This window comes from Caretta caretta, chromosome 7, assembly GCF_965140235.1.
Source record: "Caretta caretta isolate rCarCar2 chromosome 7, rCarCar1.hap1, whole genome shotgun sequence".
Lineage (NCBI taxonomy): Eukaryota > Metazoa > Chordata > Testudines > Cheloniidae > Caretta > Caretta caretta.
The window spans coordinates 38,133,456-38,160,408 of NC_134212.1; the positions used below are offsets into that span (position 1 = coordinate 38,133,456).

General features: G+C 38.2%; 1 protein-coding gene across 4 annotated transcripts in view; it reads right to left on the minus strand.

The window, feature by feature from the left end:
* Positions 1-14,905: 14,905 nt before the first annotated feature.
* The window catches only part of SYN2 (synapsin II), a 418,695-nt gene continuing 406,647 nt past the window's right edge, over positions 14,906-26,953 (minus strand). For all 4 annotated transcript variants that reach the window (XM_048857162.2, XM_048857163.2, XM_048857165.2 and 1 more), the window contains 3 exons: positions 23,305-23,365; positions 19,255-19,498; positions 14,906-15,827 (listed from right to left, as the gene is read on the minus strand). In XM_048857162.2, the coding sequence (XP_048713119.1) occupies positions 15,692-15,827; positions 19,255-19,498; positions 23,305-23,365 (441 nt within the window). In that variant the 3' untranslated portion in view covers positions 14,906-15,691. The remainder of the gene's footprint in view (positions 15,828-19,254; positions 19,499-23,304; positions 23,366-26,953) is intronic.

Sequence of the window (26,953 nt, forward strand, 5' to 3'; positions counted from 1 at the left end):
ATGATAAAATATATGTCAGAGTGAAATGTATAATTATTCCAAAAGTGGGTAGGTCAGTTCAGAACTTGTACTAACATCCTGAAGGGCAGCAGCAATGTTCTTGCCATGAGGTTACATAAGCTCCATATGGCCCAGAATCAACACGTATTTTTCCTTTGTAGTAAAAAGGTGTGGAAAATACTAAGGTCTTCAGAAATGTACTGCTGAACAGAGTTACATAAACTAATAAGTATCATGCGGTGACATTCACCTATAAGTGAACTTCAGTTTAAAGAGGAGAGAGTGAGACATTGTTCTTTGGTAGGTGCAGTCATGACTTTGCAAACAGCCTAGGCTCTGCATAAAAACCAGAAGAATGCTTTATGCAGTGTTGTTGTAGCCCTGTCAGTCCCAGAATATTAGAGACAAGGTGGGTGAGGTAATATCTTTTATTGGACCAACTTCTGCTGATAAGAGATACAAGCTTTTGAGTTTACACAGAGCTTCAGGTTTGGGAAATGTACTGAGAGGATATGTTTACTCTGCAATTAGACACCTGCGGCTGACTTGGGCTTAGGCTGCAGGGCTGTTTAACTTCACTACAGGCTTTTAGCCTGAGCTTGGATGTCTACACACAGGGCTGGATTAAGACAGTTAGAGGGCCTAAGCACGGAAAAGATTACGGTGCCCCCCCATATGTAATTAAAAATAGAAACAATACTGTACCATAAAATAAAATGTTATTTTTCGAAATGACACAAAACTTACATGTCTGCTGAAATTAAAATAGCTTCTTTCTAGATTTTCTGATTGCAAAATCTGATTGCAAAATTCTGGATAAGTTCATCGAAGCTGACTCAACAAAGCATACCCACTTCCATACACAATAGGGAAACTGAATCCAGTCTGTCCTGACACATTGTTGTTCTCTGAGGGTTTTTTATTCTTTTCAGCTGAGAAAAAGAGCATTCTGTGGAGCAGTTAGTAATCATCAATGTTAGAAAAATATGTAGTGTGATCTCTACATTTGGAAATACAAATTGTATTCCATCTTTCAATATTGTGTCATGAAGATCGATGTGACTGAATTTCATTTTTCCTGTTTCATTAAATTTTGCTTGCATCTAACAGTGGAACTGCGGTACTTTTCCACAGAGATTCATGTTCAAGTCAACAGGGTATGAGTCAACTAGCTTTTGGGAACCTTGTGAATATTGTTCATCAGATAAGTCCATATCATTTAGAAAAGAAAATCTACTTGATACTTCTTTGTACACTTCATCTCTCCTCTTCATATGAGCTTCAAGTGTATCAATTATAGCGTAGTAAGTAGATATGCGAAATTTGTCTTGCATTCAATGCTGTTTCTGTTGCACTGCTATCATTTGCTTGTTTTTTCCTGATTTGCTTGCGGGACTGGGCTTCTTTGAAGTTAGTATCAGGCAAGATATCTTTTGATATGTCTTCAAATCTTTCTAAATCATTCCTCAAAGTGTGTAAGTGGTCTACTAATGATTGACAGAGGTTTGCACTTGTTTTCAAATCCAATTCTTTTTCTTGGAGAGCTTGACTTGTGTGGTAAAAGTGTTGAAAATTTCATTCCACATAGTCGACATGAATACAAACTCTAGTTCTTGTATCTTGTTTGCAATGTTTTCTGCCTCTCATATAGTTTCTCCCTGTTGTGATTGGTCTTCAGCTATACTTTCTAATGCATCCACAATCTTTGGGTAGGACTCCAGAATTGCACTTGTTGCCACTGCATGTGCCTCCCAGCAAGTATTAGAAGAGATTTCAACACACGATCATTGCCCAAATGTTTTAAGAACATCAGTGTGTTGAGGCAGAGAAAAATGTATAAAGTAACTGGACTGTTGAGAAAAAACTTTTTAGTGCCACCAGACAACAATCAACAGCTCTGCGGCCAACAAGATTGAGAGAGTGTGCAGCACATGGTATGAATATGGCATATTTGTTCTGTTCTAAAAGCTTCTTCTGCATTCCTTGATAACGCCCTGACATGTTGGCAGCGTTGTCATAAGATTGACCTCTGCACTTTGAGAAATCTGTTTTGCAAACTTGGCACAGATAATCCAGTACTTGATTTGCCATTTCTTCACCAGTGTGGCTTTTCAAATTGAGGAATGTTATAAATTGTTCAACTGGTTTTTCATCTGTGGGAGACACATAGCTTAGTACAATACTCAATTGATCAATATGTGAAAGATCAAGTATAAAGTCGACAGATAAACTGAAGTACCCAGCAGTACTTATTTCATCCACAATAGCTGAACGAACTTTGTCACTCATTAGACCAATGAGCTCATCACATATTGTCTTGGATAAGTATGATGGGTTACCTTTGCCAGCATTTCCCATATTTTGAGATATGGCCTGCTAAAAATGGGTCAAACTGAGCCACAAGCTCCAACAATCCCAAGAAATTTCCTTTCTGAAATGATCCAAATGTGTCATTTGATACCGAGAAAGGCAGACCACATTCAGCTAATGTTTGAATAACAGCTATAACATGCTGCAAGACATGTTGCCAGCATTCACGCTCCCCTTTAATTTGTTCTTCCAATTTTTGTGTCAATCCAAAGCCCTGTCTTCAATTTAAATATGTCAATATTGAATCTCTGTGAGTAGTGCTATTTTCATGTTGTTCAATTAAAACAGTATTCCACCAGTTACTAAATGCATCTGCAGCAAACCAGGATGTTGAAGGTTTATATGCCAAAAGTTTGCAAACAAAACAGTACATAGACCCTGTTGATGGTGAACAAAGTAGCCATACTTCAGTGTATTTCTCACCATTAGCTTTCATGCCGAAAAATATTTTTTGTGGACAATATCTTGTTTGTTTGCCATTGGTAAAAGTCCGATGTGATTTCTCAAATGGCCCAGTGTGGAATGACAGTCATTTGGTCCACGATCTATCCAGTAAGCTACATCATCGGTACTGAAATCAACCCACATACCAGGATCTTTTCTCCTATTATTTACTGCATGAGCAGGTTCAGTCTCTGACACAGTCACACCTTCTAGAACAATGTCTGTTTTACCACCAGGAGTAGGATCATAGAATCATAGAATATCAGGGTTGGAAGGGACCTCAGGAGGTCATCTAGTCCAACCCCCTGCTCAAAGCAGGACTGATCCAATTAAATCATCCCAGCCAGGGCTTTGTTACAAGGATGATCAGTTACAGTCTCTGACACATGCACATGTTCTGGAATGGTGTTTGTTTCACCAATAGAAGAAGGGTCAGTCTCTGAAACACCTACGGATTTTGGAACAAAGTCGTGCTACTGAGAGAAGATGTTGCTTCTGATGGATTCACTTTGAAAAATGATGTAAGCTTTGGAAGATTTTGGAAAATTTCACTAGTTTTTTGTTTCTTTTCTTCTGCCAGTTTATGTTTCTGTGCTCCACTCAGTTGGTTATGTTTCATCCTGCCCCTTATCTCAGTTATCTGAACGTAAAAAAAAAAAAACAAATTACACAGCTTACACTATTTTTATGTATATATATATAATATATATAAGAAAAAGAAAAAAACTGAATCAAGTATGTATAACTCAGAAGAATATATCAATAATAATACATAAATTTATTGCAATACATGACAGGATCTGATTTCCTCGCATAATTTCGATCTACGTTAGTAGGACGCCCCCTTGGGTTAGGTGGGGATAAGTAATAAAAAGAGAACAGAAAAACGGGGGGTAAGGAAGTCTAACAAAGTTCTAATTTTTCCCATGATGACTACTTCAATGCTTTTTTTGAAATATCAAATATCAAATTTTTTTTAAAAAATATCTTTTTTTTTGGTGCCCCCTGCTTTGCTGGTGCCCTACGCACGTGCATAGTCTGCTATTGGGTAATCCAGCCCTGTCTACACAGCAGTTAACAGTCCCACATCCCATGATCCTTTAGCCCAAGTCAGCTGGCACAGTCCAGCTGTGGGTTTTTAACTGCAGTGCAGACATACCCAGAGTGTCCCAGCTAAATACGAGGTGGAACAGATTGTTTAGCATAAGTAGCTAACACATTTCAAGGGACCGTTCAAGGTGAAGTAGTCCATTAATACCCCTGCAGTGGTGGGGAGAAAAAGAAGACAGGGGAAGGCATAAGCCAAAAGCTTGTCTCTCATCAACAAAAGCTGGTCCAATAAAAGATACAACCTCACCCGCCTAGTCTCAGGGCTGGTCTACACTTACTGGAGGATTGACGCTGCAGCGATCGATGCATCAACGGTCGATTTAGAGGGTCTAGTGAATACCTGCTAAATCAACCGCTGATCGCTCTCCCATTGACTCCTGTACTCCACCTGTTCGAGAAGAGTAAAGGGAGTCGATGGGAGAGTGTCTCCTGTTGACATCGCATAGTGTGGACCTTGCGGTAAGTAGATCTAAGCTACGTTGATTTGAGTTACGTTATTCAAGTCCCAGGTTTTCATTAAATGCCATTAAGCCATGGAGGAAAAATGTTTTTAGTTAGCAGAGGTGGGTATGGCTAGGAACAACCCTTGAAAAGATGTTTAAAATTTTTTGGGTTTGAGGGGGAATAATGCATAACGTGGTAGAATCTGGTGTGTGTAAATATTTGCAAACTTCTGCAAGTTGGAGTCTCAGATGCAGCACATAACTCTCCCCACTTGGATCTGAAGCTGAGAGCAAGTTCAATGCTGATCATAATCAAAGCAATACAGATTAATTACCAGTTTTCTATAGTAACATAGGACCTGCTCCTGGACCCATTGAAGTTAGTGACTTACTGTCATTGCCTTCATGGAAGGATGAAGTGCTTATGCTGGTAAGCCTAGTGTTTCTGGTACTTCAGCTTTGCTTGGAGTTCTCCCACATCCCTTGTTTTTTGGAGTTGATAGATCTTCTGTGGCTTTTCTGTGTGGGACCATTCTTGTATCATGCACTGGTATGGCAACATGGTCAGCAGGAGGAGTTTCTGTGTAAGAAGTGGAGACAGTGTTGTGGGAGATTGCTATACTTGGCACAGGAGCCATGGGGGCATATGATCTTTTAACTTTTTTTGCAAACCTCTCCCCCAACCCCCCAAAAAACCACACATCATGGAGAGAATATGTATAGTAAGTTTTACATACTGTGCTATATACGAGATTATAGCGATACTGTTTTCATGCTTTTATTGTTAATGCAGTTTAGCTAATGAAAAAGTCTTGTGCACAAAGTAAAGACTATAAAGTTTGGCTTGAACTGACAAAAGCCAGGAAATGCTGAGTGAGGGTTGAAATAATCAGGTCAATAGTCTGCAGTTTGAAAAGTCCCTCTGTAAATATTTATATAATCATCACTTTGAGAACTCTATACAGTAAATCTCTAAAAAGAACAGACCACAAATTAGCAAGTGAGATGTCAGTTTGGGGCAATTCTTGTCAGCATAAAAAGGATTTTTTTCACTTTTCTTTCTTTTTGTGTGATTATTGCCTGCAAAAATAGCTGGCGTGTTCCTGCTGCAGTTGATGTTAATGGGCAAAACTCCCATTGATCTTAATGGAGCAGGATTGGAAGTCACAGGTAGGGTTGTGGGATGCTTGCCAATTTTTCTGTGGTGGGTGGAGCTTATACGAACACTTGCTCATTCTCTCCCTCAGTTTCACCACCTTACTCCCCTCCCTGCGCACCACATAGCTCAGTGAGATCTAGTTGAAGTTTCCAGTTCACATAAACGCAAAATATCAAAGATCAAAACCACTGAGTTTACCTGCTTTCATGTCAAAACCCTGTAAAGCCACTATTTATTTTTAGTGCAAAGCTATTACTGAGATTCACAACCCTTGGTGACCCTTTTGATGAACGTACTCAAAGATCTGAGTTTCAAATAAAATTGAGACCAGGTTGTGAGCAGGAGCAGGTTCTCCTACCTATTGGGTGCAGTTCTGGGGTGGGGTAAGGGACCTGGGCTCTCCCACTCCACTGGGTTCCGACTCTGGGCCCTTGTAGGCTAGTTCGGCTTTACTCACCTGGTAGTGTCTTGCATCAGCCTCAAGTCAGCTTCCGGATCATTTCCTGCCTCATTGTACATCCCATCCACCCTTTTGTCCCTGGGAAGCGCTGGCTTCTGCTCCTGGTCCCAGTCTCCGGGTGCTGTGGCTCCCCCATTCCCTGGCTTGGTTTGGACTTGGCTCACATCCTTTCCCAGGGCACGTTCTTCTCCCTGACCTGCCAGCCCCTAACTGAGCTGTCTGTCTGCTTTTTAAACCCTGCCACCAAACTTGAGCATGCTCAGCATCAGTGGAAGGGTGGGGCCTCCTTAGCCCAGAGTTGCTACTTAGCCCCTTCCTGTCCAGTGCGGGGTTTATACACCCTGTCACACAGACTTAGGGTTTTGTTGCAACATTTTGCAAAGACTTGGTAATAGGCTATATGTCAGCATACTTGAACCATGTAAGTCTTACTTGTGAATTTCCTAGCTCTAGTTAGAAAGTACCACAGCTTTAATTCTAAACATAGTATCATATCCATTATAGTAGTGTACAACATTCGAAAAGAAAGAGCTGAACTCATATAATCATGTAAATCTTGGGCTATATCTATCTGCTGTAACTCTCTTCAAGTCACTGGATTTACACCAAGAATGAAATGGACCCATCTTTTTGAAAAAAAAAAAAAGACTTCAGATCACCAAATCTGTATTACAGACCTCCAAAAAGCCATGCTCACATTAAAAAAAATAGCTCAGTATTTACCCATTCTTTATTTTTTTCTCTGCTGTGTCTGAATGGAATGTACAGTATAGTTATAGTCAACTTTAAAAGGTCTCTTAGAGCAGTCAATGTTTATGCTGCTTGCAAATATTTTCTGCAGTTGTCCTTATCCACATGCACAACTACAGATATTTCCCTGTGTACTTGTCTGACTTACATTTTTAAATCTGCAAGATGACTCTTCCACAAGCCAGTACACCCCTGTAAAAATCAGATTCTTTAATTTTTATAAGTCACTCCTAACACTCACACCTTCATTCTCATTTGAAAAACAAACTGAGAAAAGAACATGACACAGCCAGGTCTTCAAACTTTTACTATATACTTTAAGTCTCTCAAATAGCTCACTTTCTTACCATTCAGTCTCTTCAGTAAGGCACACTTTACTGTAATTAATTTCTGATTACATTTTGGAAACCTCCACTCCTCTAATTGATGTGAGGTGTAGAATTAAATCTTATCCATAGGACCACTTAGTGCTCCTTTTCATTGTGTACCCTCTGTGTATCTGTGAATGTACAGGTGAAAATTTTCAAGTTCACCAATTTTTCTTGTCTCAGTTTTCAGGTGTCCAACTTAAAACATGTAGAGCCTTTTATTTTTTCCAAAGATATCAGTGGTTTGCTGAAAAATTGGAGGTATGTATCTAGTGGGATCCTGCCGGGGTCAGTCATGGGTCCGGTACTATTCAATATTTTCATTAATGACTTGAATAATGGAGTAGAGAGTATACTTATAAAATTTGCAGATGACACCAAGTGGGGAGGGACTGCAAGCACTTTGGAGGACAGGTTTAAAATTCAAAATGACCTTGACAAATTGGAGAATTGGTCTGAATTCAACAAGATGAAATTCAATAAAGACAAATGCAAAGTACTTCACTTGGGAAGGAAAAATCAAATGCACAACTACACAATGGGGAATAACTGCCTAGGTCGCAGCACTGCTGAAAAGGATCTGGGGATTACAGTGGACCACAACTTGAATATGAGTTGTTCATGTGCAGCTGCAAAAAAGGCTAATATGATTATGGAGTTTATTAACAGAAGTGTTGTATGTCAGACATAGGAGGTAATTGTCCCTCTGTCCTTGGCACTGGTAAGGCCCCACCTGGAGTACTTTCTCTAATTCTGGGCAGCATGATTGAGGAAGCATGTGGACACATTGGAAAGAGTCCAGAGGAGAGCAACAAAAATGATGCAGTACAAGGTTTAGAAAACCTGATCTATGAGGAAAGGTTGAAAAAACTGGGTACATTTAGTCTTGAGTAAAGAAGACCAAGGGGCGATCTGATAAATCTTCCAATATGTTTAGGGCTGTTATAAAGAGTACAGTAATCAATTGTACTCCAAGTTCACTGAAGGTAGGACAAGAAGTAATGGGCTTAATCTGCAGCAAGGAAGATTTAGGTTAGATATTAGGAAAAACTTTGTAACTGTAAGGAGAGCTAAGCTCTGGAATAGGCTTCCAAGAGAGGTTGTGGAGTTCGCATGAAGGGAAGCTTTTAGAAACAAGTTGAACAAACACTTGTCAGGAATGATCTAGGTTTACTTCCACAGCACAGGGGGCTGGGACTTGATGACTTCTCAAGGATTTCCAGCCCTACATTTCTATGATTCTCAGGGCAGGTCTACACTACAGGGTTAAGTCGACCTAAATTACACAACTTCAGCTACATGAATAATGTAGTTGGAGTCGACATAGCTTAGGTCGACTTATTGCAGTGTTTACACCATGCTGGGTTGATGGGAGAAAGTCTCCCGTCGACTTACCTTATGCTTCTCGTTTCAGTGGAGTACTGGAGTCGATGGGAGAGCGATCTGTGGTCGATTAAGCGAGTCTTCACTAGACCCACTACATCAACCCCAAGTGGCTTGATCGCTGCGGCAAAGTATACAGCTGTAATAATATCAAATAAAATACAGAACTACAGGTTCTTAGTTATCAGATATGGTGCTTCTGGAGGAGAATTTGAAATGCCCAAATCAAACAAAACCTATGCAGTAGAACCTCAGAGTTACGTACTGACCAGTCAATCCCACACCTAATTTGGAACCAGAAGTACACAGTCAGGCAACAGCAGACACACCCCCCGCCCAAAGCAAATACAGTACAGTATTGTGTTAAACATAAATGACTCAATAAAAGGGAAAGCAGCATTTTTCTTCTGCATAGTAAAGTATCAAAGCTGTATTAAGTCAATTTTTAGTTGTAAACTTTTGAAAGAACCATAACGTTTTGTTCAGTTACGAACGTTTCAGCATTATGAACAACTTCCATTCCTGAGGTGTTCATAACTCTGAGGTTCTACTGTACGCTAAAAAAAGTGTCTCTATATGCTTGGTCTTTTATATATTATACTTCAAAGTCTTGTAACAGGTTTTAATTTGTTGCAGTATTTTTAACTTACTTGCTGATGTTTTACATTTCTCAGAGATGTTTTCGCTCCACTTTCCAAATCTAGATAGTCTGTTTCAACATGTGAATCATAATCCCTGGAAGAGAGCATTTCCCTCTTTTTAATGGGCTATCTCAAGGCAGGATGAGGAGTTAATCCATCTGAACTTCCTCACTGCTTATTTTAGTTAAAATACTTCTTGATACTTTGGGCATCTTTTTTGTTTTCCTTTTTAGTGAGATGCTGTTGAGAAGTCTCCTTAGCAAAATAAGAATTAGTAAATAAAAACTCTTAGTATTTTAACTAGAGATAGGCTAATTTATCTTTCCCTGACTTCAAATATAGTTTAGCATCATGAGTTTGAACAATCTTAGGGGCAAGCATAGAACAGAAGAAAGTGTGCAGCAGTTTTCAAAATCAGGCCACTTATTAGGTCATTACATATGGATTTAGAAGCCTAATTTTAGGCACTTACCTTTGAAAATCTTGACCCAAGTTTTCATAAGTTAGCTTCTTTAGAAAAGGTTTTGGCTAGTTTAAAAAATTAAGCAAGTATAATAACATTTCCGTGTTGGAAACATTATGTTAGCATTCCATAACTCTAAACTCATTGCCTTTTTTAGCAAACGTCTAGTTTATAATATGGTCTAATTAGTAATCACTTCTGGAGTTTGTTTTTTTGGTGCAGAAAAGTTAAACGATACCCAGGATCAAAACCTGCTCCTGCAACTTTTTTTAAGTGGTCTTTATAAGATTTTTCTACTGTGTGTGACCAGTCATTGAGACAGAATTGGCCGGAAGGACTCCCCAGGAGGTATTTCCTTTTTTTGGGTGGGGATGAGAGGAGGGGGAGTAATATGTGCCTTTTGAAAAAACACTTTAACACTATGTTCACTTACTGGAGAGAGAAATGACTCCTTCAAAGTTAATGTGTTTTCCTGGTACATAATTATAGTCTATTATTATAAAACTTGCTTAAATACATTGCAGTGTCTCAGAACTTAACTGTGAGGAAGTAGGTCCATTCCAGTTTTCAGAATAAATTTTATAAACCCTACTATAAGATTTTGTATTGTGTTTGTTTGTGAAAGGTGAAAAGGACTGCCACTTTGAGTAAGATGGAGCACTGTATATTGGGACTGCCTGTCTTCATAAACTCCATGGTAAAAATAACCATATTTGCAATTGGCTCCATTACTAAATTTTATGCAAATTAGTTGCAGCCTTTGGGTTCTTGGGTAGTTTGTCCAGGTGGCTCAACGTTGTGCAACTGCTGCCTACTGTCGCTCTGATACTACTTTGGTGGGTGCCACTGTACAAACCTAGATAGCAACATATTGGGTAACTGGATCTTTAAATTTGGAGCTGGCAACTTGCATCTGAATTCAAAGCTCAAGCTGTTTAGTGAGGTAATACCAGTGACTTATAGGACAATATGGTAAGGGACTGAACTGATTTTATAAGTGACTAACACCATTAGTTTTTTTGGTTTTGTCTTGCTTAGCGGGTTTTACAGATCACTTTATAAAACAAAATCTCTTAAACCTGAAACTCTACATCTAGAGCATAGGCATGTATCAGCTTGCATGTGAAATGCATTGGTACAGTTAGAGATATAAAGAAACTTTTACACAGTGGAGTGGTGATGTGGTATGTACTCTGTGTGGGAGGATACACTGCAGAGCTGATTGTTTCACCATTTTCTCCAGAAAGTAAAACAAAGCCTGTGGGGAAACTGGCTTTATCCAAGTACACGATGGCAGGGAATTTTATATGAAAGTGTGAAACTTTGTCTCAAGCAGAAAGGTGAGGCCTGACCTAATGAGCTCTGTAATGCATATTGTACTATGTGCATACTTTTGAAACTAGACAGGTGCTAATTATGCATAATGCCAAATTATGCTTAATGACTACACTTTTCTCTGTAGCAGTAATTAATTTGCTTTAGTTATTTTAATTTTAGATTGATTACAAAGATTTTAAAGTGTTTCATAAAGTACTATATAACTGGTACTACTGCAGCATAATGAAGGGTGTTTAGTCCAATAAATACAAAACAAATTCAAAGTTGTAGGTATTATATTTGATTGGGCTAATTAAAAAGAGCAGCTATGTGGTGGAGACGAGTAGCAAGGAAATTGAAGCCCTGTACTTCGCCACAGAACTAGTACACAGAATTCATGACCCACAGGAAAAGGGAAAGAACTAGAAGATTTCTGCTTCCAAAGTGCATGCCCCTTGAAATAAAGTGAAATTGCCACTCTTTCAGTATTAGGGCTTCTATTCTTTGAGTGCTGTTGCTGCTACAGGAAGATGGTCACAAGACACTTGATCAGGTCTGCCATTCAATCCAGTAAAAGGCAGTGCTATACATTCACACTAGCTAGTATATTAGCAGAAGTAGTGCAAACTTCCCTACTAACATGTTTCAACATTGATCTGAAGGGAGCATGGTAGTTGAGCTTTCCATAGCCAGTCAGTCCTTAACTGAGAATCCAAATAGGGTGCCAACGGTGATGCGGACAGCTGCTGTGTGTACTAAGATCACCAAATCATTTTACATTGATGAATAAAAGTCCAATAACACTTTTTTATAGGTAAAAACTTAGTGAATTAGAGATACAAGGCTCCATATCTCATCACCAAGCTCCAAACAGGGTCACTCACCAAAAAGGAGTCCGGTATAGTTGAAGAGGCTTAGATCTGCTGACAATCTCAATAACATGGGAGGCGAAATCTGTGTTTTATGTATACTTCTTAAATTGTTATTTTAAGTTGGTAGGAGGTATAAACTCAGAGAGCTAATAAAACTCAAGCCTCTAAAATCTGTTAGGGAATCCATAAATACTTTCAAGTAAATGAACTTTGTTTCACACAAGACTATGGCAAAGCAATAGCAAAATGCTAGTAACTTGTAATTTTTCCTTTTTAACAACTACACAAAGTAAGAACAAAATAATCACTGTTTTGGGGCAAATGAGAACTCTTATACATTTTTATCCTAGCTTTACAATGGATACTTTTGTAATTGAGAAACTTACTTACTTAAACCCCTTAACTGCCTGTAAATATATCTAGATACTTTGTTGGTCATCTTCGCTATAGTATTCGAGCACCTCCTAATTTAATTTTTAAAAATAGTGACAAACAGTTCATTATTTGCAAAAATGGGGTTAATATTACTTGTAAGCTTTTCAAAGTAAGGACTGTCTCTTACTAGATGTACGTACAGCAAAATGGGCCCTGATCTCTGTTGGGTCCTCTCAAGGTTCCTCCCCCACTCTGAACTCTAGGGTAGAGATGTGGGGACCTGCATGAAAACCTCCTAAGCTTACTTTTACCAGCTTAGGTTAAAACTTCCCCAAGGTACAAATTAATTTTATCTTTTGTCCTTGGAATAACCACTGCCACCACCAAACGCTAACTGGGTTTACTGGGAAACGTAGTTTGGACACATCTTTCCCCCCAAAATCCTCCCAATCCTTGCACCCCACTTCCTCGGAAAGGTTTGGTAAAAATCCTCACCAATTTGCATAGGTGACCACAGACCCAAACCCTTGGATCTGAGAACAATGAAAAAGCATTCAGTTTTCTTACAAGAAGACTTTTAATAGAACTAGAAGTAAATAGGAGTAAAGGAATCACCCCTGTAAAATCAGGATGGTAGGTACCTTACAGGGTAATTAGATTCAAAACATAGAGAACCCCTCTAGGCAAAACCTTAAGTTACAAAAAAGACACACAGACAGAAATAGTCACTCTATTCAGCACAATTCTTTTCTCAGCCATTTAAAGGAATCATAATCTAACGCATACCTAGCTAGACTACTTACTAAAAGTTCTAAGACTCCATTCCTGTTCTATCCCTGACAAAAGCAGCATGCCAACAGAGAGAGACCCTTTGTTTCTCTCCCTCCTCCCAGCTTTTGAAAGTATCTTGTCTCCTCATTGGTCATTTTGGTCAGGTGCCAGCGAGGTTACCTTTAGCTTCTTAACCCTTTAGAGGTGAGAGAATTTTTCCTCTGGCCAGGAGGGATTTTAAAGGGGTTTACCCTTCCCTTTATATTTATGACAGGGCCTTTACATGGTATCATAATACAAATAATGAACAAAACAGCTTATATCTTCTTGGGCTGATATTATACTCCATTTTCTTTAGAAAAATGAATTGTATTTCAAGGAAGGATGCACAAGAATGTGAACTTTGTCTATTTTATTTGTGTAAGTGCCTGTCACATTTCGGGTACTGGACAAATAATAGGTTTAAATCTTGATTATATATTTTTAAGTCTTTTTACTATTCTTTCTCTGCAGGTTAGCAGACACTTTTCCATTTTCTTCACCCGCTGCCTACCTGACTTTAGCCTGACAAAGGTCCCTCAGCTGTATGAAAGCAGCTTGAGGGACAATGGTCCCTCAAGCTGCACCTGTTAAGTTTTGGCATCTGGAGGATGTAGCTGATGCATATATGTTTTTTTTCTGTTTTTAAATTCACACTTTTATTATGTTTTTTTCTAAGTCTAGAACAGAAGTGAGAGCCAATCTGATGTGAACCCACATCACTGGGTAATACTAATTGAAGTCTAGAACAAATCTATTTAAGTAGATTCTAGCTACCACCCTCATTTGAGGGTGATGTGGAGCTTTAAAAAAACAAAACAACCCTCTAAAAATCCCGTATTTATTGCTTTCTGTGTACATTCAATAGTAGATGTTAGAACACTCCTCAGATCTATAATTTTTAAGGAACCCTTCTTTTCATTAATAATTTAATTGCCAATGACACTAAGAGGCCAAATGTAAATCATTTAGGAAGATGCTGGTATACACACAGAGTAAGTGTGGTAACTAATAATCTTTGCTAAAGAAGTATAGAGCATCTTACCAGTCAGTTTTTGGCCAACGCAGCTGCAGAGAGCTCTGAGTATAACACACAGTTTACTCAGACTAATCAAACTACCACTGCAGTGGTTCGTTCTTCTTCTTCTACTCTCCCAGGTCACAAGTAAGCAAGGAGCTAGATAGGATCTGTTGTTACTTTACTTTTATATATATATACCTTGTGATAACTTTATAACTTCAGTTCCCTAAATATGTGCATGGTGAGCCACCTCCTTCCGTGATGTAACTGGAGTAAGTGGGGCTATGCTGGGGATGGGATATACCTTTGGCCAGGCATATCTAAATCTGTCTGAATCTTTTTGCTGATTCTAACCCATGTGGTAGTAAGCCTAATTTTATATGAGCGTGAAAAAATAGGAGCTTGAGGATCTGGAAGCAAATACCTTTTTTTCTGGAAAAAAAAAGGAAACCATCTGCCACTTATTTCCCTTCTTAAGTGTTAACATGACATCAGGACAAACAAGGGAAAGGAAACACAAATTTTCCCTGCCAAGGAACACTCTGTTGTATGTAACTTGTTTTAGAGAGGAGCACAGTGTTAACTTGGACTAGTGCTCATTTAGACATGCTTTAATCTGCTTCAGATTGACTTGAACATTTAAAAATGCTGCTGTGATCCCAATATGTAGGACCACTTCTGTTATAGCAAGTCAGAGCAATATTTTCAATATGTATAATCTCTTAGAAAAACTAAGCTCCATTCCTGTGAGTTGTAAATTTACCACATTACGTTTCTCTTGGTTCATGGTTAACTGATAATGTGGCATGTTAGTTTCTGATGGCAATGACCTAGGTGTCCAAATATTTTACAAACACAGATGGACAACCAAAGTCAAAACACGGTACACCTAATTGTTGAAATCAGTCTTCTTCAAAGCTTCTCTTTACCAAGCACAGGACTTTGCATTTATTAGAAGGGGTACACAAAAAATATTGGTAACATTATTAGGTCATGCATGTTACTTTACAACTCAGAGATCACTATTAAATTAACAATAGGAAATAAATGTTCAGCAGACATATAAGGATACAATAGTGCATACACATACTCTATTTATGACATCACTGTTTTAGCCTAGTGATAATGCTCAGCAAATATATCAGAACTCTATAGTTGGTTGACGGAAAGGTTGTCAAAGGAGGAAGAAAACTGCTTTAATTTTTCACAACAGTAAAGTGGCTTGACAACAAGAAACACTAATGCGAATTGCCTCATAACAATCTGAGGCAAGAACAAGTCAGGTTAAGACTGTATCCTTGCAGCACAAAACATTCACTCATAACATAAACATGCATTGCAAAGCACTGGAGATGGGAAAAACAAGGGGAAACCCATAACACAATGCTTTATGACAACAATTCCACAGAGGAGTATCCAATAGGATAATATAGTGCAGTCATAGTAAGGCCACAATGTTACAATTGACAAGGACCATAAAATGAAGCATTTTGTACTACTACTAATATAGCTTTTCCTCTCATATTATATAGATTTTTATACAGTGTACCTGAATTATATCTCATCATAGACCTTTTTAAAGATTAACATATTGCTTGGAACAGTAATGGAGGATGGGTCACAGGGATATAAACACTAAATAATATTCACTGTAGGTTCTAGTCTATAAGCCATATGCAACTGCATGAAACTGATCTTCAAATGGCTAATCAGAAAAAAGGCTAGCAAAGGACTTCCTCAAGTTTCGGATGGTTTCAGCTTTTGCTTCATCCTCGTTCACAGATGATCGAAAGAAGGATGATTCTGTGAAACTGAAGGCATTTGTCAAAGACTGTGATTTGCTGTAAGACAAAAGCAACATGGTTGGTATGTTCATATTGTTAGTCAGCTTCCATGTACATATACTATATCCATACAAACTATATGCTGTGTAAAAAGGAAAAGCATTTATGGGATGGAAAACAACTTACATGTTCAAACAAAGATGGACAAGCAGAGACAAACAGAGTCAAGTACAGCATATAGAACTGATGAATACAGCACTTTCTCTCTATACTTTAGTTTGAGAAGTAGGCTACACCACTTATACTTAATAGAACAGGTTGCTTAATAATAAAACAGCTTATATTATTGTATGAATCGAAAGGATACTAAATCACCAATAAAACAGAAATGAGAGGAATATTGAGCTTGATTCCCCTCTGTTTCACATTTTATTCCCCCCAACAGTAACCCCATTAATTTCAGTAGCTCCTAGTGCATACAACTGGAGTGAAGAAGAATTGGGCCTATGAAGTCAAATTCAAAGCCAGGGAAACTTGAATTCAAGATGAGTATCAATAAGGCATAATTATGTTCCTTAAGGGTGCAAATATTGCCAGGTGCCCCAGAGGGAGCGAACCTAACAGGTAATGATCAAGTGATCTCTCTCCCACCCTCCATCTCCACCCTCTGACAAATAGAGGCTAGGGAGATTTATTGGATGTTTAATCCTTAAGTGTGACTTAATGAAACTTTTATTTTGTGAATGCACTTGATTTTAAACAACAACAACAATCTGTCAGTGCTTGTGTATTTACTGCAAGCAGTTATCAGTAGAACCTCAGAGTTATGGACAACTGACTGGTCAACCACACACCTAATTTGGAACAAGTAGTACGCAATCAGGGAGCAGCACATGACCCCCCTTCCTCCAAAAAATGCAAATACAGTACAGAACTGTGTTAAATATAAACTACTAAAAAGATAAAGGGAAAGTTTAAAATTTTTTTGACAAGGTAAGGAAACTGTTTCTGTGTTTGTTTTATTTAAATTAAGATGGTTAAAAGAAGCATTTTCCCCCTGCATAGTAAAGTTTCAAAGTGGTATTAAATCAATGTTCAGTTGTAAATGTTAGAAAGAACAACCATAATGTTTTGTTCAGAGTTACGAACTGTTTAGAGTTATGAACAACCTCCATTCTTGAGGTCTTAGTAACTCTGAGATTCTAGTGTCTGCTGTTTTTTTTGTAGTAGTGTTAACATTAACTATAGCATAAGTCTCTGTGAAATAGTGAATAAAATATACTTTTGCATACATGAAGGATAAAGTTTGAAGTTTAAAACTGTGTCCAATTCATAGAACTTCAAGTGGAATAACTTTTAAAAAGGGTGGCTTAAATTTAAAGCAAAACATCGTATCGTCTATCTATCTAAAATACCCTAAATATGTAAGCCTTTCAAAAAAGTATCCATTGCTTAATTAGTAAAGATAATTAACTTTTTGGGAATGAAATGAACTCTGTCAAGTGTTTATCTTATCAGATCTCAAATAGAATTCAGTAGGAGATTGAGATTTGGCTGTGATACAGCAGCAACACACTTCTCCAGTTCATATTGGCTCATACTCTGGGGCTTGCAGTTTATCCACCTTTACAACAAGCAGTGCTACATGTATTTCAGTCTTTTAATACATTATAGATGAATTAATGATGGATAAACATTTGTGTTTGCACTAATGAAAGGTGGAGTGCAGGAGGCGAAGCAGCAATTGACTTGATTAGTAACACAAAATAAATGGCCTAATTAAATATTTATTCACAGATTAATAACCTGCATGCACATGTTAGGCAACACTTTGTGAGTGACTACAAAGTACGCACATACAAATATCTATAGTACAGTTAATCCCAAAGGCAAGGCATTTTATTTATGTACTGAAATCTGTTTGGAGTAAAGTTGCTTCTTGGAAAGTTGCATAAACTAATTTTACCCCTGACAGGGTTAATGCCATACTCTAGCTCTAGTTTTGAAATGTTGCCAACTAAAAACTAATTGCCTTTTAAAAGTTATATTTGATGAGAGAAAACTGGATGTATCTTGGAAAAGAAAACTATAAATCTATTTAGATGTAAATTGGGAGCAGAGGTACAAATTAATGGGGAGGGTTAGAAAATCATGCATATATAATAACTATTTAAAAAGAATGTCAGGAAAATCTTAGTTAGGTTTCAGACAGTTTCTGAGATGGGGAAAATTGTCATTCACATTCTCTTGTGTACACTTAAAGAATGGATTAATTTATCTCAGGACATAAGATCACAGAACAAGAATAGTGATATACAACATGCTATGGGACAGAAACAAGATTCTTCCAGAAACAGCCACACTTGTCCCATTTTTTGGGTCACTATTGCCCCCACTGAGTCTCATGTGCTTAACAAGTCCAGCTCACTCATTGTGGGGGAGATTCTTAGCAAAGCCTGATTATAGGTGCGGAGAGGAGATTTGTTCACATTAGTTTTAGCATATTAGGGGCTAGAAAAAGGGAACTGGTCTCTCATACAGATTTATTATGTTATACAAAAATTGATCTAGTCTCTTTGTTTATCCAATTAAGACTATACTATTGGAATATATAATATTGGAAGATCCATTGGAATGTTAGGACATCCCTCCCATTCCTGCTAGCAGTATGTGTGTGTCATGCACACTGCAAGCATTGGAAGAACAAGACTCTTTGCTGCTGCTCTTTTCTTCTCCCCTTCCCTTGGGTCAAGCCGTGAGGAGGGAGATCTGTGGGACAGAGGATCCATCAGTGGCAGGACGGGGTTGGCTGGAGATAGCAGCAATTGCATACTATGCCACTTCCTGCTAACTGTTGGTCTGGAGTATCCTCCTACCGGGAGGTGTAGAATCCGAGGATCCTTCTCTGTGTTTAGTGCACACCGTTTATTGTACTGGTACTTATACTTTAACTGCAGTATACAAGGGAGATGGTTTGTTTGAGTTACCTGTACTGTATGTTCAAGCAGCAGTGTATAACCTTGAAAGAAACAGTATTGCAAAGAAACCCATCTAACTAAGTATTGCATCTGTGTAGCATGTTAATTTGGATTATTTTTCATATAGGCCTTTTGAAACTGAAATCTTTTCTTGTCTGAGTGATTGCAAGGTTAAAAGTTTAAACAGATAAGACTTCCTTTTTTTCTGTGCAGCTTTACTCACAGTGCATGCAAATCATGAGTCAGTGACATAAAAAAGGAGAAAAAAAATGAGAGGATGATGCCTCGTCAAACCAACCCTGGTTTGAGCTGAAAATGTGCAGGTATCATATGAAATTCTGCTTTTACAGCATTTAGGATGTGGGTATGACTCTCTGTATTGACCTCTTTTTACAGTCAAAAGCACGTTCTGCTTTGCTGCTATGTATTAGACAGGCACCCAAGCTACTGTTATGGAAACAAAATACAATTATATGGCAGGGGAAGGAGAGAAACAAATATCTTACTTAAGCTGTGGATGAGACTGAGGTTTCTGCTGTGGAGCAGGTTGTGGCTCTGGCTCCACTTCCACTGATAACCCGGCGCTGGAAATACCTTGACCCCGCGCACGTGGTTGTTGAGTTGTAGGGCCAGGTGGACGTTGTGGCTGGGAAGTTGAGGGCTTTGCTGACTGCCCCAGGGGGAACATGCGCTGTGGTTGCAATGGCTCCTGGCTTTGTGATTGCGTTCCTTGGGGTTGTACTGGGCCCCCTAAGTTCAGTACAAGAAAAACTTCATAATGTTACAGTATCAAAGAACGTATATTATATTTTATATCCAACACTTAAAAAATAATCCTGGAATCTGTCAAATTCTGTGTTGAGACAATATTCTGCTAATATAGACCACCAACTTAGTATAGTCAGTACTATTTACCACAACTGATACATTCCTTATAGCACCTTTCCACTCCAGCCTTAAATTTACTATGAGATCCAATTAGCCGAACATCCCAAGGATAAATTTGGCCTGGTTCAGTGAGAGGTTTAGCTACAGCAGAATATTCTGATAATTCACCAGTGCAGCTGATTCATCTATTGTTTTTATGTGATGCTACTACAGTACTGTTGAAGAGCCAAAGCTTTAAAATTATCTCCATAGTTGCTTATATTATTCCATTTACAGTTACCTTTACAGCAGTAAAATAACTTTAAAATGACACTGACTGGAGACTTCTGGTAATTTATTAGATTTTGTAGTGAAATATCTAAGAAAAGAATACAGAGAGACCTGAAAAAGTCATCACTAATTTATTCTTAGTGACCAAGGAGTCTGAGTTTTTGCTTTTACTGACTAGACTATGAGCTGGCAAATAGAACAGCATTATAAAAAGTATGGGAATAGCATATGAGGCAGAAACTTAAATTGTGAAATCCATGACAGAACTGATCAGCAGGCTTTTGAAAAGATGCTGTATCATCAGACTGTTGGTTTTGAGGCTTCCTGACTGAAAATGTACTCAGTCAGATCTCAGTCAGCAGGCACTGCACTGTATGTAGTGTCAGGTGTCTACATGTGGTTTTCACTGGGAGGCTTTTGATGAATTGGCAGTTACAGCAGAATCATTACCCTCACATGTCACATAGCTAATATAGCACATCTGAATGAAAGGGAAGCGGAGGCAGAGCCAGAGACAAAACTTTTTGATAGATTTGATTAAATAATTTTTCAGTCAGGATCTTTGCAAAATGGACATGAACATTAGGCAAGCCTATTGATCTAGCTGTTTTGAAAATGTCAGAATTTAAGTCCTCTTACAAAGAGATTTAATGTCTGTGTAAGATCTCTCATCCTCTTATTAGTCCTCAGAAAAGAAAACGCTTCTATATCTGGAAGAAATGGTATCAGCACAATATGCCATTGTCTTTCTTTTTAAACAGACAAATAGTCATGGCTAGTTTTCCACTTACTGTATAATATTGTGTGCGTGGAAGAACCGAACATACTAGTGCTTCAAAAAGTTTACCACAACTAGGATTATTCAATATTTTGTGTTGTAGAAAGGTAAGGAGCATCTACTTAATACTAGGGAATGGGACTTCATTTTGTAAATTTTTATGACTTTTTTTAGGAAACCTCAAAAGTGGTAACAGTCTTGCAACATCTTAACGATACTCATTTACTTATTAGCCTCCTTTCACTCAGTACTGGAAAACAAATATTCCCCTCCACCTCCCACTTACACATAGTGGCTTGAATGCCAGAAACTTTACACTGAAGACAGATGTAACTTTCTTTTATTGCACATTAAGCTGTACAAGATATTTCACATAAAAGATATACTGCAGTCACACTTCCAGCATTTGCTCACTTTCTTGCAGCTGGGTTGTACAAAAAGGGAACAATCATGAAAGAAACTTTTACCAAATAAAGAAATAAATAAAATCTGAACATTAATCCTACACTGTAAACATCTGTTCCCTGTTACTCACAAACTTGCACCTAAGCATGCTTGCATGCAGAGACATTTTGACTTGCTGCTTCTCTGTGGTATGAAGTAATAGGTATGTGCCCCTCTAACTTTTACAATCAACAAGCTGAAGTCCTACCTGAAATGCAATTCTTTTCTTTGCACTCTGCACATACAACTCACAAATGTCACATGAAAAGCACTTGTGATTACTCACACTACTACATGCAAAACAACACCCACCGCTTTAAATAAAAATCACTCGGTTAACAGATTCATTTCTTCACCCCAGGGCAGTATTATTCTCATCTATGATATCTGAAGGTAAGAATTTGTGAATTCTCCATACGCAATTTTCTCCATACGCAACAAAAATAGCCAATGTCGTCATCACAAAGATCATTGACTCAGAAAAACACAGATCACTAAAGCAAAATTTCATGTAATTTACTGATCGGCAGTAAACAATAGCATTCACCATTAACATTTAAATAGCTAATAATGCATATATAAATTCTCATCTTGCCAGCCTGTTTTTACAATTAATAAAGCTCACAATGCTAAGTTTTTTTTGTTGTTGTTGGTTTTTTTTCAGTGTTTGTAGGGAAAATTAAAAGTAGAACATAATATTTTTTTAAAGGAAAACAATATTGTTTGTATTAAGCTAGTGACCACTATTTGCCTTTGTCTAAATGACAAAATACAGTGCTGTGCCTTGCTTACAACTAAGTTTTACAGTATGCTAGAATAGTGCAGGTTGTGTTAGGCTAGATTTCTCATAACAGTTCGATGGCCTGCCTGGATATTGCTTGTTATATTGAAGAGTAAATTAGTTATGTGAAAGTCATAAGCAATTATGGCTATAGAAAGTCTGGCAAAAGTCAAACATCTCAGGTCTTTTTGCATTTTGAGTTATGAATAAAGATAAGACCGTGTTTAGTGGTTAATTCTGGGATAGAATTTTTAAATGTATATCCTGATATTTGAGTGAAAATAGTGGCACTGACATGAAGTAAATTACTTATCTATTTGTTTCATGTTATAGTTAATGGGACAGAGCCTTAGCTGGTGTAAATCAATCCAGCTCTACTGAAGTCAATGGAACTATGCAGAATGACACCAGCTGAAGTCCCGATATTTAGCAAACAAGACATTTTAGGGGGCTCAATAATCCTGCAGACACTTCCCACCAAATACCATGAGATTAACTTAACCTTTTTAGCTAGCTAAAGAATTTTGGGGTAACATTTGTCTTAGGTTTTTGTAGAAACCACAGATGACTAATTCAGAACCACAACAAAAGAAACTACTTAACTGAATTGAGATACATTAAATACTCACATTTTCAATGAGATATTGCACATAGGTGGCCCATTTACATAGCTTTGTAGCTAATAATTTAATACAGAATTGATTAAAAATATGAACTCCAGTATGTAAAATACAGGATATTTAAATGTTCCTGGGAAGAAGTCTCTTGTTTTATGGAATCACTGAAACACTAGAGTTCTACATCTTACCTATAAATAAAATTCAAATATTAACAGACTTTATAAAATTATTTAAAAAAAAGCCTCAATCAACAAATACATTAAATTATATCTTTTAGAATGTCTATCTGAATCACCTATCGATGTCAGTCATGCAAAAAAAAATTACGAATATCACACGCACACACTCACAGAGTTAAGCAAAAGTATTTAAAACTGAACCTGGGTTGTTGTTTACCCCACAATATATAATACTTAAAAAATACTGTCTAACCATCCATAATATACAGTCGTACTGGACTCTGTAGAGGCACAATTCTTTATACACTGTTGACAACAGCCCTGAAATCACAAGTTATACAGAGAAACATAGGTAAGCATTACAAGCACAGACATGAACAGGTAAACAACCACACAGTATAGTTGACACTGCATAGAAAAAACACAGTCCAGGTCAGCACTGAAACAATGCAAAAACTGCACATAAACTGGTATGTTTGCTTTTAAGGTTGGTTTTTGGCTTTAACCCCTGCTTTTATTGTCAATTATTTAAGTAGCCTGGACTTGTTTTGGTCCTATTGCAACGCCATTACAGTCGAGAATATACTGTAAACAACCTTGAGGTGGTGGTCGCTGAGGTGGGATTTTGTTTGGCTCTGGTTCCTTAAGTGATCCACTCTGGAAGATAAATACAAAAAAAGAAGACACATAAAAATAGAGCAGCACAGTTGCACTGAGTTTACCGATGTTTCCACTGAAAGCTCTCAATTTAGTTTGGGGTTTAAAATGTGCTCTTCAGTTTTCTCCAGGTAAAATCAAGTCTAGTTTAGTTATTGCCAGTCATGACACATGAATCCTGGCATACAAGAACTCAGCTTTGGGATAATTAAAAAAAAAAAAACCCAAAACCTCTCCCTTTTCAGCATGAGGTTACCACTGTATAACATGAGCAGGAGACAGAGTAGCAGCTGTGTTAGTCTGTATCCGCAAAAAGAACAGGAGTACTGTAGCCCACGAAAGCTTATGCTCAAATAAATTTGTTAGTCTCTAAGGTGCCACAAGTACTTCTGTTCTTTATGAGCAGGAGAGTGTCTTATCTTCCAAAGACTGCCTTCCCAAAACCTCACCATAGCTCATGTGAGGCCTTTTTCCTTCAATTCCTGCTATCTTGAACAACCTTATCTCTATCACACTGACTGTTATCACTTTTTCAATTTAGATTTTAAAACTCTTTTTCCTTCCTCATTCCTTTCCCTGTATTTTTGAGCGCATGAATAAATGCTTTGACATAATTTCTGCATAAAGTGGCCTCACTCCTGCTCCCACAGAAATTAATGCATGCAGGATTATGCCCAGTGGGCCAAATTTACACCTGTGTGTTCAATGAGATACTAAGGGGACTTCAATAGTTACCTGAATGTAAGTTAGGAAAGAACTTAGTCTTTTTCAATTACAACTCAAGGACATTCCCCTGCAGTTTAGAAACAAACACAGTGGAATTTTGCTGGTGCTGGAGTATCAAAGTGACACTGACTATAGTTTTAGCTGTTTCATTAAGTGAAATGAAAGAGGGAAGCAAAAACATAATGGAAAAAAAATTACTTCACTCTATCCCATCTAGCATGTAATAGTTAACTTTTCAAAATAGGATATGTATTTGGCAGTATTGCTTTCAACATATTCTTGTCCAGAGGAAGAGATGGGCCTAAACAAAAATTTTGGAACAGAACACCCTCTGGGAACATAGGCTCTGGATCCAAGCTTTGTCTTGGGCCCATCGCTAATATTTTTCAAAATATAATATGTTAAATCTCTGGACAAAATACTTGTGCTTTATTTTTACTTTTTTAAGAATGAACAAGAAATTATTGCCTTCTGCCTAGAGAGGAAAAAAACTTAGAATCTATTAAAGGGTGAATGTAAAATGAATGAACATACAATCCTTGCAAAACTTACTTTTCTTCAGAAAGATTTGTGTTTGATCTTAAAACTGAAAATACATGTTACCACTAATGATTGGAATTCCATGGGAACCTAGAAATTGTAATTTTTGTGTGTTGCAAGGCAACAGTATTCTATCCTAAGCAGCTGTGCAATGTTGCTTTATGTTGGATTTAGCTGCATAAATAAAAGGGGACATGACAGATCTGACACTCTAATTGTTCAGTAGTACAAACTTCAAGATGAGAAGAAGGGGGGGTTAAAAATCAATGTATAATATGAATGGGCCAAAATCTGCTGGTCACAAGAGGAGTTGATCCAATAATACAGTTTTCTGTAAACATTAATACAGGGATTGGGAAGGAGAGGAGAATTTCACAAGGAGAAACAGGGATCCCCACACTTAGGAAGATCACTTTAAAACTCCTGGATCGCAAGTGGGTCAGAGTTCTCACCTCCAGAACTACACATGAAAGTCCAATCTGCCCTACACAACTGTGATGATATGGTAAGTGTATTGATATTTGCATTGTATCTCACTGGAGCAATGTCAGTCTTTCCTGTGATAGCTGGGAAACCTGCACAGGGAACTGGAGACTCTGGAAGGTTCACCTAGAGGAGTTTCCTCCATATTGTTCCAGTGCAATGCTGATGCAGCTCACACCTTCCTCTGTGTGCTATCAGGACATGTAGTGCTCCACACTGTGTGGAGACGATGCATGTTTTCTGTGGCATTGGTAGGGGAATGTTATCTGCCTCCTCACCATATGCAAAACCCCAAATGGATGGTGCAGTTCCTGTGGAAGCAGGATAGAATGCTGCAACGGAGAAGACTATTCCCCATTCTATGCCCTTGAGGCAGGGATCTCTGGGGTTTACATCCCCTCTATCTGTGGAGTTCTGTGGTGGGTGGGCACAGGCCTCCAATAGTTGTTTCTGGAGGAGTGAATGAAACCAATCATGTAATTCCTGTTAGAGAACTGAAACCCAAACAAATTGCTCTATGTTAGACATGCCTGCAGGTATTATCCTTCTTTTAGGGAGAGAGAGCGTGAGAGGGTATGGGGGAGGGAGAGGTTAAGGGAGGGAGAAGAGGAGCACTGTCTGCTCACACACTGGCAGAAGAAAGCCGTGAGGGAGATGGATTTATTTTTTAACCTAAAGTAAAGGGTTGTGTGTATAAGAACAATCCAGTCTTTTACTTACAGGAAAAGAAAACGGGAGCTGGTGATTTAATATGTAAAACTAGCTATGAATTCTAAACAGAATATCTGTAGGTCCTTAGTCACCTCCATACCTGGAGGCTAAAGTAGGGCTGCAATTTGTTTACATGTTGTCAGGGTCTTTGGTTTAATCACAGATCATATCCAACTCCCTTGTCACAACACTACCAGTATTTCTGCAGTCCACCTCCCTATATATCTCCCCATCTATGAGGAAATGCCTTTATCTTAAATGAAGCTTTCCAGAAAACTTGCTAGCATTTCCCCCTCACTCAAGTTTCTCTGATGCATGCCCTACCTTGGCAGTTCTGAAGTTTGAGAACCCCTGCATACTTTCCTACTGATGTTATAATTGCTTCACTCTATTCACTGACTGCTGCTGTCCTGGTTCTTCCACCCACACGTCCTTTCTTCACCAAATATCACCTGGTGCTTGGGAACCTCACCCACTCTCCAGGCCAATCACATGGCTAAATTATGTTTGCCAACCCACCCAGGCTGACCCCAAAAGGCTTAATTCACCCTATATTCCTAACTTGAGAAATTTGACTCTTGGGGTTTTCAGTGAACTGCAGTAATCTGTTCCCTTTCAGGAGCCTGCCTTTGACATTTAAAACAGGCTGGGAATCCACAGTCTTCTAACTCCATACTTGGTTGCTTTCTTGAGCCAAATCTTCTAAAAAAATCTAGGCTTCTCTTAAAGCTGCAGTTGCTGGCAAATCAACTACAGCCTGTTACTTTCCACCTTTCTAAGGCATTGTGCTGCTAATGCAACTGCAAGCATTCTAACTCCTTGTGGAAAATCTAATTCCTGTGAGCAGAAACCCACAGGGAAGACATCTGTCTTGAAGAGCTATTCTTCCCTCCTAATATTCATATCCTTGCCACCAGGCTAAATCTGTTGCCAGTTTATTTCTCTTAGCACAAACAAGATTTTGTACACCAAACTTTTGGGTCTCAAACCCATCCAATAGTAGTCCAGACCGGTCTGGAACCAGGGCTATGGAATTCCAGATAACTTATATAAATGTCCCAAAACATCCCATTGCTTGGATGCCTGGGGCCAAAGAGAGAAAATGGCTGGTCTAATATCTAATTAATG